This window comes from Danio aesculapii, chromosome 13 (assembly GCF_903798145.1).
Source record: "Danio aesculapii chromosome 13, fDanAes4.1, whole genome shotgun sequence".
NCBI lineage: Eukaryota > Metazoa > Chordata > Actinopteri > Cypriniformes > Danionidae > Danio > Danio aesculapii.
This window is the reverse complement of record NC_079447.1, coordinates 6,565,912-6,582,028: the sequence shown is the minus strand read 5'-3', so window position 1 is coordinate 6,582,028 and position 16,117 is coordinate 6,565,912. Positions and strand designations below refer to the sequence as shown.

The 16,117-nt window shown below is 38.9% G+C and overlaps 1 protein-coding gene across 5 annotated transcripts in view; it reads right to left on the bottom strand.

Annotated features, from left to right (window-relative positions):
* Positions 1 to 16,117, bottom strand: part of fgfr2 (fibroblast growth factor receptor 2) — a 156,691-nt gene that overhangs the window by 91,407 nt on the left and 49,167 nt on the right. For all 5 annotated transcript variants that reach the window (XM_056470771.1, XM_056470769.1, XM_056470770.1 and 2 more), the window contains one exon: positions 10,757 to 10,926. In XM_056470771.1, coding sequence (XP_056326746.1) covers positions 10,757 to 10,926 — 170 coding nt within the window. The remainder of the gene's footprint in view (positions 1 to 10,756; positions 10,927 to 16,117) is intronic.

Sequence of the window (16,117 nt, the reverse complement as noted above, 5' to 3'; positions counted from 1 at the left end):
GGCCCGCTCCTGAGGGCCGACACCTCCGACGCCGTGGTGGTCTCCCTCTGCCTCTAGGCGCTGGGAACTCAGGGTGGCTCTCATGAAACTCCACCATGAGACTAGGATCGAGAATATCAGCTCTGGGAACCCATGTCCTTTCTTCGGGGCCGTACCCTTCCCAGTCCACCAGGTACTCCAACTGGCCACCACGACGTCGGGAACGCAAGATCTCCTTCACTGCGTAGACGGCTCCTTCTTCTAGGAGCAGTGGAGGAGGGGGTTCCTCTTCGTGGTCAGGCTCTGTGGAGGGAAGAACAGGATCGTGATAGGGTTTCAGGAGTGATACGTGGAATGTAGGGTGAATACGGTAGTGAGAGGGTAATTGTAGTTTGTAGGTGACGGGGTTAACCTGTTCCACGATGGTGAAGGGACCAACAAATCGGGGACTTAACTTGCGAGAGGGCAGTCGCATGCGTATGTCCCGGGTGGATAGCCACACCTTTTGTCCGGGTGTGTATCTGGGTTCTTCAGACCTTCTCCTATCGGCGGTTACCTTGCTTCGACGGACTGCCCTCTGCAGATGTTGATGAGCCTCGTCCCAGACTCTCTCGCTCTCCCGGAACCAGTGATCCACTGCGGGGACATCAGATGGTTCGCCATCCCAGGGAAAGAGCGGTGGTTGGAAGCCCAGGACGCACTGGAATGGCGTGAGTCCGGTGGAGGGTTGCCGCAGTGAATTTTGGGCATATTCTGCCCAGCCCAAATACTGGCTCCAGGAGTTCTGGTGACCACTGCAGAAGGTCCTCAGGAACCGTCCCACCTCCTGAATCTTCCTCTCTGTCTGCCCGTTGGTTTGGGGATGATATCCAGAAGAGAGGCTGACGGCCACACCTAGGAGCTTGAAGAAGGCTTTCCATAGACGTGAGATGAACTGTGGACCTCTGTCCGACACAATATCTTCTGGAATACCAAATGACCTGAAGACTTGATTAAAGATATTGTCGGCAGTTTCAAAGGCTGTGGGAAGACCTTTCAGAGGGATTAGTTTGACAAACTTTGAGAATCTATCTACTATGACTAGAATACAGGTATTACCTTCTGACGAAGGGAGGTCAGTGATAAAGTCCACTCCTAGGTGTGACCAGGGACGGTTCGGAATCGGCAAGGGATGGAGCTTTCCAGCGGGTAGATGACGTGGGCTCTTGGATTGGGCACAGTCCTTACAGCCCTGAACATATTGCCTCACATCCCTTGCCATGTTTGGCCACCAGAATCGTTGGGATACTAGCGAGAGAGTATTGTTGATCCCTGGATGTCCAGTGCCTAGCGAGGTATGTAAGGAGTGGATCAGATCTACCCGGTGTTCAGGTGGTATGAACTGCCGATGAGGAGGGCATCCCGGCGGAGCAGGAGCTTCCGGAGTGGCAACGACTGGAGGAGCGTTCCAGGTGATCGGACAAATGGAGATGTGTTCGGGAAGAATCTTCGTTGGGAGTTCTTCATGATCGTGATGCTCGTGTAAACGAGAGAGAGCGTCTGCTCTTAGATTCTTGGGTCCTGGACGATAGGAAATGGAGAAATCAAAACGTGAGAAGAAAAGTGACCATCTGGCTTGACGTGGACATAGTCTCTTGGCCTCTTTGATGTACTGGAGGTTTTTGTGATCTGTGATCACCTGGAACGGATGTTTGGCTCCCTCCAACCAGTGACGCCACTCCTCCAAGGCTAGCTTGATTGCTAGAAGCTCCCTGTCTCCTATGCTGTAATTCTGCTCCGCCGGGCTCAACTTCCGAGAGAAATAGGCACAGGGATGCAGTCGGGGCGGTGTATCATGATGTTGAGATAATACTGCCCCGACGCCGGTGGTGGATGCGTCCACTTCCACCACGAAAGGAAGATTTGGGTCAGGATGAGTCAGGAGTGGGGCCCTTGTGAACTCCTTCTTAAGAAGGCGGAAGGCTGCGGCTGCTTCTTTGGTCCACTCCAGTCCTTTGGGTTTACCCTTGAGGAGATTAGTGAGAGGTGATGTAATCCTGCTGTAGTCCTTGATAAATCGTCTATAAAAGTTAGCAAACCCAAGAAACCTCTGGAGCTCCTTAATGGAAGTGGGTTCTGACCAGGATAGAACAGCCTCAATTTTCTTCCCATCCATACGTATACCGGTTTGGTCAATGATGTATCCCAGGAAATGAATCGACTTCTGGTGGAATGAGCATTTCTCCGCTTTGAGGTAGAGGTGATGTTCTCTCAATGTGTGTAGGACCTCCGCAACGTGTTGGCGATGTTCGGCCTCACTCCGGGAGTAAATGAGGATGTCATCTATGTACACTATTACACAGTGGTGAAGAAACTCCCGGAGGACTTCATGAATGAAGTTTTGGAATACGGAGGGGGCGTTGACCAGACCGTAAGGCATGACCTCATATTCATAGTGGCCAGTAGGGGTCACGAATGCTGTCTTCCATTGGTCCCCCTCACGTATTCTTATCAGATTATACGCGCTGCGGAGGTCCAATTTAGTGAAGACTTTAGCTTCTCGGAGCTGTTCCAAAGCGGCTGGTACCAGAGGAAGGGGATATCGGTATTTTACTGTACCGTTATTTAGGACCCTGTAGTCGATGCATGGACGCAGCCCTCCGTCCTTCTTGGCCACAAAGAAGAAGCTTGAGGCGGCTGGTGATTTTGAGTGACGTATGTACCCCTGACTCAGAGCCTCCCTTATGTAATCTTCCATTGCCTGATTCTCTGGAAGCGAGAGCGGGTAGATCCTACCTCTTGGCAACTGGGCATCTGGAACTAGGTCGATCGCGCAGTCCCATGGCCGATGCGGCGGTAGCTGGGAAGCTCTCTTGGGGCAGAAGACATCATGAAAGGAGCTGTACTCCTTAGGAATGTGGATAGACTGCTTCTCAGGAGGGCTCTCGACCGATGTTGCAAACAAAGAAATGGGGTTCCGACCTTGAAGAGGGAGATTTGGAAAACAGGCAGGTGTACATCCAGATCCCCATTTCTTTATCTCTCCTGTGCCCCAAGAGATGATGGGATCGTGCTTCACCAGCCACGGGCGCCCTAGAATGATGTCCATATTTGCACCCTCCAGAACCAGAAATTGAATCCTCTCTTGATGTAACACCCCCACTTGAAGAAGGATGTCTTCGCATTGTCGATGGATACGGGTCGAAGATCGAGTGCACTGGGTTATCGGTTGTATCTGGTATATATGCGAGGACGCCTCAATACGGAGGTGGAGTTGACGACAGAGGGATTGGGAGATGAAGTTCCCTGCTGACCCGGAGTCGATGAGGGCTGTGACAAGGAGAGAAATAGAGGCAGTAGTTATTTGTACGGTGGTAGTAAGTGGTTTACATTGTTCAATATTCGTACTGAATACACTCACTGAAGTCCGAATGGGACGAAGGGGACACTCCATACGGGTGTGTCCACTGACACCGCAGTATAGACACAGACCCCGGGTCAGCCTCCTCTGTCGTTCCGCTGATGTCAGTCTTCCAGACTCTATTATCATGGGTTCTGGTTCTGGAGAGGCTGTTGACTCAGGCGATTGGAGGAGTGCAGACGAGGGGGTGATGGTGTCCTGTTGATAGGAACGAAGACGATCGGAACATCGGAGAGAATGTTGGATGAATCTCTCCAGACCCATTGTATCATCTAATGTGGCCAGTTGGATTCGGAGAGTGGGTTCCAAGCCGAGCCGGTACGTGGTCAACAACGATCTCTCATTCCATCCACTTGCAGCTGCTAGAGTGCGAAACCGGAGAGCATATTCCTGTGTAGATAGAGTACCTTGCTTTAGATGATACAGCTGCTCTCCAGCGGCTACTTCCCCATCAGAACGTCCAAACACCTCTTTGAAATACTCCGTGAAGGTAGTGATGGAATTCATGACCGGCCCGGCTTGGTTCCAGATCGTCTCAGCCCATTTAAGTGCAGGTCCAGAGAGTAGAGATACGATGTAGGCGATCTTTGACTTATCTGTGGGATATAGAGAAGGTTGCATTTCGAATATGAGGGAACATTGTAACAGAAAACCATTGCACTCCCCCGCTCCGCCTGAGTAGGGCGCTGGTCGGGCCATGGGACTGGAAGGAAGGGCCGAAGAAGAAACTGTGGAGGCGGAAGTGCTCGGTGCTGGTGGTGCGTTGGAAAGTGGAGCTGGTGGCTGTAGAATCCGCTTCAACTGGTCCACCAGCTCTTGAAAGTGATCGGGGGTGCTCATGTTGTCGTCGTTATTGGTCCGGGCTTCTGTTATGAAGCGGACAGGAGACAGAGGTAAGGAAACGTTAGGGTGTTTATTGAATGACAACAAGGAGCACATGAAGGATAGCCAGGAGGATCAGGAATGATGTTGGGGTCTTCTCCTCCGTGGCTGGGTAACAGGAATACACGAGGATGGACAGCACACACCAGATACAGCTGACAGAGGATGACACAGACTTGGAAGGACTGGAAGACAGGACGATACGGGAGGACCAGGAAGACTAGGGAGGAATACAAAGAGAACAGGTAAGTAAATCGTTTGTTTAGCTGAGGATGACTACGCTGAGTGGTCGCTCAGTTGTCCGCTTTCGTCGAGACGAGCCCGGACAATGAGCGACTGGAGTGCTGTGCTTTTATCTGGTGCTCGTGAATGTGATGCAGCTGTGTGCTCATTAGAAGTCAGGTGATGGTGATCTTCGTGAGTGGGGATCGTGAGAGCCTGACCAATCCGTGACATACAGGTCTAGATGCTGAGGAATGGCCCAGATGGTAAAGATTTTTATTTCCCTTATCAAAAAAATATTAGAAATAAAACAATAATAATAATTTATATTTTAATATTTAATTTATATATTTCTTAGCAAAATATTTTAAATATTGTGTCAAAACAAGCAAGCTCTAGTTGTATACATACATTTTCTTTCAATATAAACTTTAAAATAACTAAATATTTTGACAAATTTAAACTTTAAAAAGTCTAAAAAACTATAATAACTAAATTAGGTTGGCACGTTGGCTCTGCGGTTAGTCTCCTTACAACAAGAAGGTTGCTGGTTCGAGTTGGCATTTCTGTGTGGAGTTTGCATCTCCCCGTGTTGGCGTGGGTTTCCTCCGGGTGCTCCGGTTTCCCCCACAGTCCAAACACATGCGCTATAGGTGAATTGAATCAAACTAAATTGGCCGTACTGTGTGTGTGTGTGTGAATGTGAGAGAGTATGGGTGTTTCCCAGTACTGGGTTGCGGTTGGAAGGGCACCCCCTGCATACAAATTTTCCGGAATAGTTGGCGGTTCATTCTGCTGTGGTGACCTCAGATAAATAAAGGACTTAGCCGAAGGAAAATGAAATCTTTTTTTCTTAATCAGGTCTTAATTTTCCTTTGTTCATGTATTGCTACCCAATCTGGCGATTAACACTCATACAACCACCAACAATCCATCTCAATAAAACTTTAAACTTTTAATTAAAAATAAAATCTATTTACCATAATGGTTTAATTGTTTTCTTTACAATAACATTCGTTTAAAAGTTCTCCATGTATTTACTGCTGAGGACACTATCCTGGACAGATTGATGTGCGTAGATTTTGTTTATTCAATTGTTCATTCATTCGGCTTAGTCCCTTTTTATCAGGGGTCACCACAGCGGAATGAACCGCCAACTATTCCAGCATATGTTTTATTCAGCGGATGCGCTTTCAGCTGCAACCCAGTACTAAGGAAATACTGATAAATATCAAACTGAAAAATGCTTATTAAAGAATACAGAGTTTGAGTTTTTTGACATATCAGCTGCTATATCTACATCATGGCAAATCAGATCAACCTTACATTAACATCTTATAAATACAAATTTTCTATAATAAAAAAGTTTGTAACAAACAAAAAGAAATCAACAGCAAGAAATAATGCATAAAACAAGCTACAAACAGTTTCATCTAACACTATTAACTTTGAAGGACTCACATTTCAAAATATTTTCCCCAGATTAAAGTCATTGTCTGATATTATGCAATATAATTAAGTCTGTTTCATTTCTATTTATTTAATTTGTTTTAATTATTTATACAGGGACAAATTTTCAACAGCACATTGTGCCAGAGTTAGCTATAAAGCTAATTTACATCTGTAGTCCCTGAGCAGGATGTTGTAAGAAATTATCAACATTAAATAAAAAAAAAAAATAGTACATACAGTTGAAGTGAGAATTATTAGCCGCCCTGAATTATTAGCCGCCCTTTTTTCCCCAATTTCTGTTTAACAGAGAGAACATTTTTCAACACATTTCTAAACATAATAGTTTTAATAACTCATTTCTAATAACTGGTTTATTTTATCTTTGCCATGATGACAGTCAATAATATTTGACTGGATATTTTCTAAACAGCTTAAAGTGACATTTAAAGGCTTAACTAGGTTAATTAGCTTAACTAGGCAGGTTAAGGTAATTAGGCAAGTTATTGTATAATGATGGTTTGTTCTGTAGAATAATCGAAAAAAAAATTGCTGAAAGGGGCTAATAATTTTTTACCTTAAAATTGTTTTAAAAAAAATTAAAAACTGCTTTCATTCTAGCCGAAATAAAACAAATAAGACTTTCTCCAGAGGAAAAAATATCATCAGACATACTGTGAAAATTTCCTTGCTCTGTTAAACATCATTTAGGAAATATTTAAAAAAGAAACAAAAATTCAAAGGGGGGCTAATAATTCTGACTTCAACTGTATGTAAAATCCATCATAATCATTAAGATTAAGATTATGGAATAAAGCAGGTGATGGTCTTATAGCGGGACACGTGTGAGTTTTCAGGTCATCCGAGCGTGAGCAGCTCAATCATTAGTGAGCTTCTGTGCAGATCAGCTGTGTTTTCAGAAGAGGAAGTGCAAACACTGAACGGGGTACATCGACCAATGGCAAACCCCACACATCTATTACACTTTAACCAAGAGTCACTGCTGCGGCACCAGCTCTTTAACACAAACAATTCTGATTAACCTCAGATTCACTTAATATACCTAAAAGATTTTAAAAGCATTTGTGTTAAGGAATTATCATATTTAGGCCATGCAATGAGTTACTGTTCTCATAGACACTAGTAAAGTGGTTTAATGGGATAGTTCACCCACTTTTTCCAAACCTGTTTTGAGTTTCTTTCTTCTGTTAAACACTACAGAAAATATAATAAGCTGGACACCATTGACTTTCATAGTGTTTGCTTATCCTACTATGGAAGTCAATGGTTACAGGTGTCCTGCTTTCTTCGAAATATCTCTCACGAGACAGCGAGAGAACAAAGCAACCTTGCACTCTCTGTGTTAGTTTTTGTTTAAGAAAAATGAATGAGTTTAACCTTATAAATAAGACAATCAGGCGTGATTCTAACATTGTCGTTTCAGGGAGGCTAAGTCAGAGATGAAGTGCATTATCAGGGGGGAGAAATTTGGAGTTTGAGATGTAGAGTAGTGATGGGAAGTTCAGATCTATACTGCAAACCGGATCTTTCGGACAATCCATAATGATGTAATGACAATCCTACCATGTTAGGACTCAACATATCAAAAATATAGTCAGCAATCATAACCATTCAGTCAGTTATTGTTACGGACGGTGGGAGTTTGTATTTTTGAGCTTTCTCCCTCTCTGTTTTTGCTTGCCTCCCTCCACTCTCGTTCCCCCTCTCCTTGTCTGTCATTCGGTCATTGTCTTGCCCTATCACCTTTTGTTCCGCTATTTTCTCTCTACCAGGTACCTGCTGATTGGATCCCGAGCCTGTCACTCCTAATTAGGGCGTTTCCTTGTGGACCAATTGGGCTTCGTTCCGCGGACTTTAAATTCGACTGGCATGCCTTGTTTTACAGAGTGCTGTGTGTGTGTGTGTTGGTTTGTGGTCGCTCGCTTCTGATTGCACTGTTTGCTTTGTTTCGTGTTTCTGAATTATGATACACCGATGTAAATTAAGTCAATATGGTTAAAGAGTTTATCATTCCTCTTTGGGGAAAGTCAGTCGTGCAACATACATTTTGCCCGTAGGTATCTTGACTGTTCAGAAACACTAGGTAAGTGGGTGAGCGCCGATTTTTGTATTTGTTTATTATTTCAGGGAATTTAAGTTATTGCTGTCGCAAACGCTGAAGATTTGGGTTTCTTTTTCATATTTAGATTTTTATTAGTAAGTTTAGAGGGGGATTTTGGGTTCTAGTTTAGGTGGCTTTTGGTTTTGTTTAGTTCTTTGCTTTGGCGTCACTCTAGTTCCTTTTCCCCTAAAACTTTTGGTTTGATTGTATTTCTGTTTGTTTGTTTATAATATGCATTGTACAAAGTGCACACACATAAGCCTCTCTTTTGTTGGCTTCATCTTTCTTCTCCTTATAAGAGGAATAAACGAATTAATTGTCAAGTTTGTGTCCTTGTGTATCTTCCATCCATTTGCTCCAGTAATAATCTAATATACTAAATGTTACGTTTACTCTCCCTAAACAACTTATTTAAATTGTAACAGTTATCATCATGATCTGAAAAGTGCAATTACGTTTTGCAACCCAAACAAAGCATGATATTTTAATTCCATTATGATGAAGTAAATGGTCAATTTTAATTTTTGAGTGAACTATCCCCTTAATTCTAAAATCTCAGTAGAAGTAGAGCTGCACAATTAATCGAAAAAAAAGATCACGATCTCGATTCGACCCTACATGCGATCTTAATTCAGCTTTCCTACGATTCAGCCAATTATATTTTCAAGGTCAGGAGAGAAGCGTAAAGGCGGACGCACAAGTCTTTACAGCAACATGGACAGCAATGAGCAACATGGACACCTCCAAATGTTGTTAAAAGTGTCACATACTGTATTTATAAGGAATAATTCACCCAAAGATGTCATTTCTGTCTTAATGTAATGATGTAGCCGCTGCCGCGAAATCACACGTGAGCTGACGCACTGTTTGTTTACTACCGAGAGGTCTGCCATTGATGTCTACTTTAGTGAATAGAACCTGCATAGGCTGTGAATAACAGGTAATAAAGTTCAGTAAATAACGTTCAGTTTGTTGCACAGAGTGATTATTTGGGAGCCGCGGGGGAAGCATGATTTGCATGTGTGTATTTTCTCCTAAAGCAATGAGTGCACTCGGAAGTGAAAGTGAAACCGGCTACACATCATTTAAATGATCATAGCACGTTTTAGAGTTATGATTATGACAAGCGCTTGATATGTTTTTTCTTCCATAGCGAACACAAAAGGTTGTGCATGAAAATAAATGTTTACTCAGTATTCTACTACTAATTACTACTCTAGCCTATATAATGCTGAATATAATGCATTAGGGAATCTGATAATGACAAATGTCTCATTTTACCAGTGAAAAAATGGTCTAATAATGTTGTCAATGACAAATAAAAAACATCAAACATAAAACCATAATAATTCAACTTTAGGATTATGAATAGTATTCTGATGTCATCACTTTTCTGTGAATTAACAAGCATGACAAATGTAAAGTCTGTTCAAGTCCACCATTTCAAGTCTATATAAAATTGAGCATTTTAACTAACAGTAGACTTACACATAGGCCTAATATTGCTGTTTTACCATATGTTTTAGAAATAACAATAACAATAGCCTACTCATATTAACCTTTATTTCATATCTACAGAATGGTGAGAAAATCGTGAATTTTAAGTCATTTAACTTAACTCTTTTATGTTCAATCTACTTAAATTTGTTACAATTTGTTTTGGGACAGCATGAATAAATTGTGTGGAACCCTGGATTTTTTTTACAGTGCAACCTTTCCATTGCACAATATGCTCTTTATGGTGCAAAATGTTTCTTTAGGTTTTGGTCCTCTTAAGAACATTTTAATGATTATTTTTTTATGCCATAACTATTAACACGGGAACTAGCCACGGTCAATCAGAATGCCCATATAAGACTTTACCGAATTAGATTTTTTGTCAATTTTTATAGCTTCTACTTAGAAGCTATAAAATCTAATTCGGTAAAGTCTTATATGGGCATTCTGTAGATATGAAATAAAGGTTAATATGAGTAGGATATTATTATTGTTATTTCTAAAACATATGGTAAAACAGCAATATTACGCCTATGTGTAAGTCTACTGTTAGTTAAAATGCTCAATTTTATATAGACTTGAAATGGTGGACTTGAACAGACTTTACATTTGTCATGCTTGTTAATTCACAGAAAAGTAATGACATCAGAATACTATTCATAATCCTAAAGTTGAATTATTCTGTAAAGTATTAAGTAAAAATCTTCATTTCAAGTAAAAAATCGTGATTCTCATTTTAGCCTGAATCGTGCAGCTCTAAGTAGAAGCTATAAAAATTGACAAAAAATCTAATTCGGTAAAGTCTTATATGGGCATTCTGATTGACCGTGGCTAGTTCCAGTGTTAATAGTTATGGCATAAAAAAATAATCATTAAAATGTTCTTAAGAGAACCAAAACCTAAAGAAACATTTTGCACCATAAAGAGCATATTGTGCAGTGGAAAGGTTGCACTGTAAAAACAAATCCAGGGTTCCACACAATTTATTCATGCTGTCCCAAAACAAATTGTAACAAATTTAAGTAGATTAAACACAAAAGAATTAAGTTTCCCAAAGCATCTCCAGAATTGTGTTGTTTCAGCTCATTTTAAATAGGTAGTTTAAACAAGTAGGGGAATTTTTTTTCTTTTTTTGAGTATATGGCTGTTGAAGATTTTCATAGAATCATATTGTGAAGAGCGCAGCACTAGTCTAGATCTCTTACCTTGTAGCCACCCATGCGATCCTCCTGTCTGAAGGGTTTTGCGTTTTTCAGCCAGCGCATTTTGGGTTTAGGATTTCCAGCTGCCGCACATCGAAACTTCACCGTGTTGGCCGCAGGGACAGCATGCAGCTTCTTCTCCATCTTCTCTGGAAAGGTCCAATATGGCAGCCCTGAGTAAAAGAAAAAGTGTTTAACAAGAGTGTATCAGCAAGACCTTTGCTGACCATACACAGGGCAACTTTTTGAGCAACGTTGCTGGAAAACTTTATACTAAGTGGTATTAACTCCAAGGTAACGTACTTACTGTGTATATAATGTTTTACACAACACTTATAGTGCTACTGAGATGAAATTATGCCAACCATCATGTTTGAGGACAACACTGAGGACAACATTGAGGACAACACATACACTTAATCCACAAATACACCTCATTGAACATGTTCACATACACTGTAAACCCTAATGTTTTCTTTACTCAAACAATTAAGTAAAGTTGACTGAACATAACTTAAAATTTAGCATTTTGATCCTATCACTTAAAAATATGGTTTAATTAAACTTATGTACCATGAAAATGGATAAACTTAAGATTTCAAGTGTAGTAAGCTCAAACTCATAATTAATCCTTTGAAAAAAATAGGTGATTTTCACAAATATAGTCTTGACTGTGAAATTTTAATACATGCAACCTTTTAAGTGCAAGGTCTTTTTTTAAATCAGAAAACAAATGGATTATTCATCATAATGTAAATACATGGTAACTTTTTTTGTTTGTTTAAAATTTTTTTAAACATTTTTTCATAGTATATAATTATACACACATGCGTATATATATATACACATATATATATATATATATTTATATATACACTGAAAACCCTAATAAGTTGACTGAACTAAAGTTATTGAGTAAACTCATTGCCTCAATTTAATTGAGTAATGGATTCTTCCAAAATTTGCATATTTAAGTTTATTTACTTGCCAGTTTTGTAGACTATACTTAAATTGTTCAGTTCACTAAACTTAGTACTATACCTTAACTTAATAAGAATTTGATTGTAACGCAATGATATGCACCTTTTGTAACGAGTTAAAGGGTTAAAGGTGGGTTAAGGTGTAAGGGTAAGGGTAAGGTCAACAGTGTAATTATAAATGTAAGTTCAGAATATAATTGAAGATGTAATTACATGCAGATAATTTTGAATATGTAAGTACAATGTAAAAACATGTACATCCATAATAATTAAATTCAATTCATTTTTATTTATATAGCGCTTTTTACAATGTAGATTGTGTCAAAGCAGCTTAACATAGTTATAGTAAAGTCCAGATTTCAATGTTGAAGTTCAGTTTAGTTCAGTTCAGTGTGGTTTAAATTTCACTGCTGAAAGTTCAAACACTGAAGAGCAAATCCACCGAAGTGCAGCTCCACAAGTCCCGATCCAAGCATGCCAGTGGCGAGGAAAAAAACTTCACCAACTGACGAAGTAAAGGGAAAAAACCTTGACAGAATAAGTGCATTGTGCCAATGTATTTCATTAATCTAAGTACACTGTACTTAATGCCACCTAATACAAAGTAGGACCAATTAGGGCAATGGGACAGAGATACAATATAGTTGCCAATTCTCATTAGGAAATAGCCAAGTCTTCTGACCAATCAGATGCGCTCTAGTATCTGACATGTCCCGCCCCCTTTATATCGCTTCTCATTTTCTTTTCATTTGATGCGCTTGAGCTCAACCACCCTCACTGGCAGAGCTGTGATAAAACAAAACCCTATTGGCTGTTTTTTAAAAAGGTGGAGCAGCTACCATATGCCCCGACCATGTCTTGATGTTTCAGTTGAGATTACGTCAAACACTGAATTAAAAAAAGCACATTTCAAAGCACATCTCGGGATGCTTTAAGATTACATGAGGCTTTGATATGCATCACATCAAACTTCCAGGCAATCTGGAGGTTTATCATCTACACCTCTGCGCTTATCTGCTCTCAGCAGTTCATAGATCAGCCTCTGACATCTACAGTGGGTTTTCTAGATCTATGTTTATGGAAAAACTCGAGATGAAAGCCAAAAACAGTAGCTCTTGGATTGCACCGTAGTCTGAGGAAGAAACTCAATGGCTTAGAGTCCTGAAGGTCGGCTTTCAACAAATCAAATTATAACTGGAATGTGTCATGATCGATAAATGCAATTACTTTGCAATTAACTATTATAAATATTACAGTTATTGCACTATGTTTACTGTCTAATTTGCAAGGATCTGACAAAGTATGTGTGGAATACCAAAGGGCGATTGAAAAAATAAGAGTAACACTTTAGTTTAAGTATGCCAATTAGAAAAGTACCAACTAGTGGCTTGCCTGCTTATTATTAAGATATTGGCTATTTATTAGTACATATTCTACATCCCTATTAATATCTAATATCTAAACCTAAGAACTACTTTAATGACTAATAATAAACAGCCAATTATTAGTTTATTTATGCAAACGTCACAGTAAATGGTGTATTAATAGTGAAAATTATATACAGTGTGACCAAAGAAGTATTAACTAAAGGTTTCTGTGAATTGAAATAAAGCTTAAATATACATGAAAATGTAATCAGATATAAATAATGGTCACATTTTATTTTAAGGTACAATTCTCACTAACAAACCATTAACTAAGAGTAACTACTACATTAACTCAATATACTACTAAAAGTAGCTGCTTATAAATAAATCCTAAAGTAGTAGTTGTGTTTATTGGGTAGGATTAGGGATATAGATTACGATTATACTTTATAAATACTAATAAACAGCCAATATCTTAATAATAAGCATGGTATAAGCCAGCAGTTAATAGTGTGAATTGGTATTTAAACTAAACATCTATATAATAAATAAATAAATTCATTCATTCATTTTCTTTTCAGCTTAGTCCCTTTTTTATCAGGGGTCGCCACAGCGGAATGGACGGCTAACTTATCCAGCATATGTTTTGTGCAGCGGATGCCCTTCCAGCTGCAACCCAGTACTGGGAAATAAATAAATAAATTATAAATAATAATTAAATCAATCAAATTTTAAAAATCAGAAATGCTACCTTGAAAAACCACCAGAAAACCACTAGAAATCAGGTAAGTACAATGTAAAAATAATGCTGTAAAATTTACAGTATTACTGGCAATTTTGGTGGCAATATCTTTATACTAAGCAGCCAGTAGTTAAGAGTGTGAATTGCTACTTAAACTACAGTGTTACCTACATAATAAATGAATAAACTATGAATAATAATTAAACAAATCGAATTTTTAAAAATCTAAAATGTTGCTGTGAAACCACCTAAAATAAAGCAAGTATAGTGTAAAAACAATTGCAGTTAAATTTACAATATTACTGCCAATTTTGGTTGCCAGTAATACTGTAAAATTTACAAGTGCACTGCTAATTATTATTTACAATTGTGCTGTAAACCTACAGCATAGTTGGAATTGTAAATTTTACAGCTTTTTTACATTGTACTTTATTTCAGGTGGTTTTCAAGACAATTCATTTATTATTTATTTATTATAATTTAGAATTTGTTCATTTATTTTGTAGTTAACGCTGCAGTTTAAGTACCAATTCCCACTATTAACTATTGGCTTATTACCTGCTTATAACTAAAGGTGCAGGAGGTGATTGTCTTCTGAAACATTTTTGTTGTGCTGGTTAAAAGTCTCTTCACATTCCACTGGTAATGATTAAAGTAAATGATCTAAATGTGTTTATATGTATTTTTATATTCTGGGTAAAATATAAGACTAAAAAATGTTCATCCAAATAAAATTTGTCAAGGTGATAATTCCCATAATTCTGATAAATAGCCCAGACTGTCTGTCAGCAAATGTAGATTCAGTATTGGGAAGTAGCGTCGCTACTTCTACTAGCTTAACTACATTTCTCAGTAGCGTGGCGGTGGTGTCGCTACTTTGTAAATCCAATAGCTTTTCAGTAGCGAAGCTATTTTTTTTGTAAAAAGTAGTGCCGTAGCGTCCACTCAAGCTACATTTACCGATCGCAGATCAATAAGTGACAGCACCAACATTCACGGAGCTGTGAGGCCGGTGTCTAGCCGATGAAGGTAAATCCATATGATGGTAAGAAAGAAGATTTCTTCTTCCTGTTTTACGATGGCTGACAACAAACTTTTTGGTGTGTTACTGCCACCTCTCGCTCTGGTCAGTGACGTCGCTAATCAATCATTGGGCTGACACGAAAACTTGCTTGATGGAAAGATGACTGAGGGAGAGAAGTTATTTATATATATATATATAGTTTGCTGCAGTAAAGGTTAAAGTATAGTATGGTAATTACTATTATTTCATGATAGTTTATTAATGATACTACAATATGTAAGTTAGTGTAATTTAATGCTTATTTGTAAATAATTCCCTTTACTATACATTACTATAGTATATTAAATGTGTAACGCCTGGTTTTATTGGATTTTTTGTTTTTGCTGTTATTTACTTTTATAATTTGTTTCTGTTTGGTACAATATATATATTATTTACAGTAAATAACTGAACTGAACAATTCCGCCTCAGTTGACAGTTTTAGTGATCAGTAAGATATGATTGATAATTTAAGTTGCTTCGATTTAAAAATGAAAATTGCAAAAATTGCAAAAGTAGCTTAGCTACATTTAAGCTAAGTAGCTTTTAGCTTAGCTAGCTACATTTCCCAGGATGTACCTTTTAGTGTAGTTAAGCTACATTTTAAGTAGTGTAGCTAATAGCTTAGCTCACTACATTTTTCGAGTAGCTTCCCCAACACTGTGTAGATTTGTACAACTGCACACCTCTGTTCACACAACAAATACTGAATCAAAACTTTTTTAAATCCTGAATCAGTAATGGAGTTACTTTTGCACACAGGAGGAAAGATGACACCTTGGCTGAAGTATTTCATTTAGACAGGTAATGTTCTGTTTAAAACTCTTTTTAGTCACTAAAAGCTTATATACATTTTGTTGTGTTATGAGTGGGTTATATGCACAGAAGTGTTGTTCAGCTACTGAAATCTTCCGGCGATAGATTGATGTGACTATTTTCAGTTTCATAAGGGACATTTTACAGCATGGATAATGTCGATTTATATTTACTTTAACAACATCAGTAAATAGCGCTGATCTAGCACCTTTAATGAGGTGGTGAGGTTGGTTTTATATTCACATTGGTTCATTTTTTAACAATGACAACCTGTGATAAAGTCACTGTATTGTTTACCATGCTACTCTGAATATTCAGTCTGAAATAGCATGTCGGTATGGCTTAGTAATAAGTGTAATTCCTGCAAGCCGCCAGCCAAACAATAAGCATTCAGTA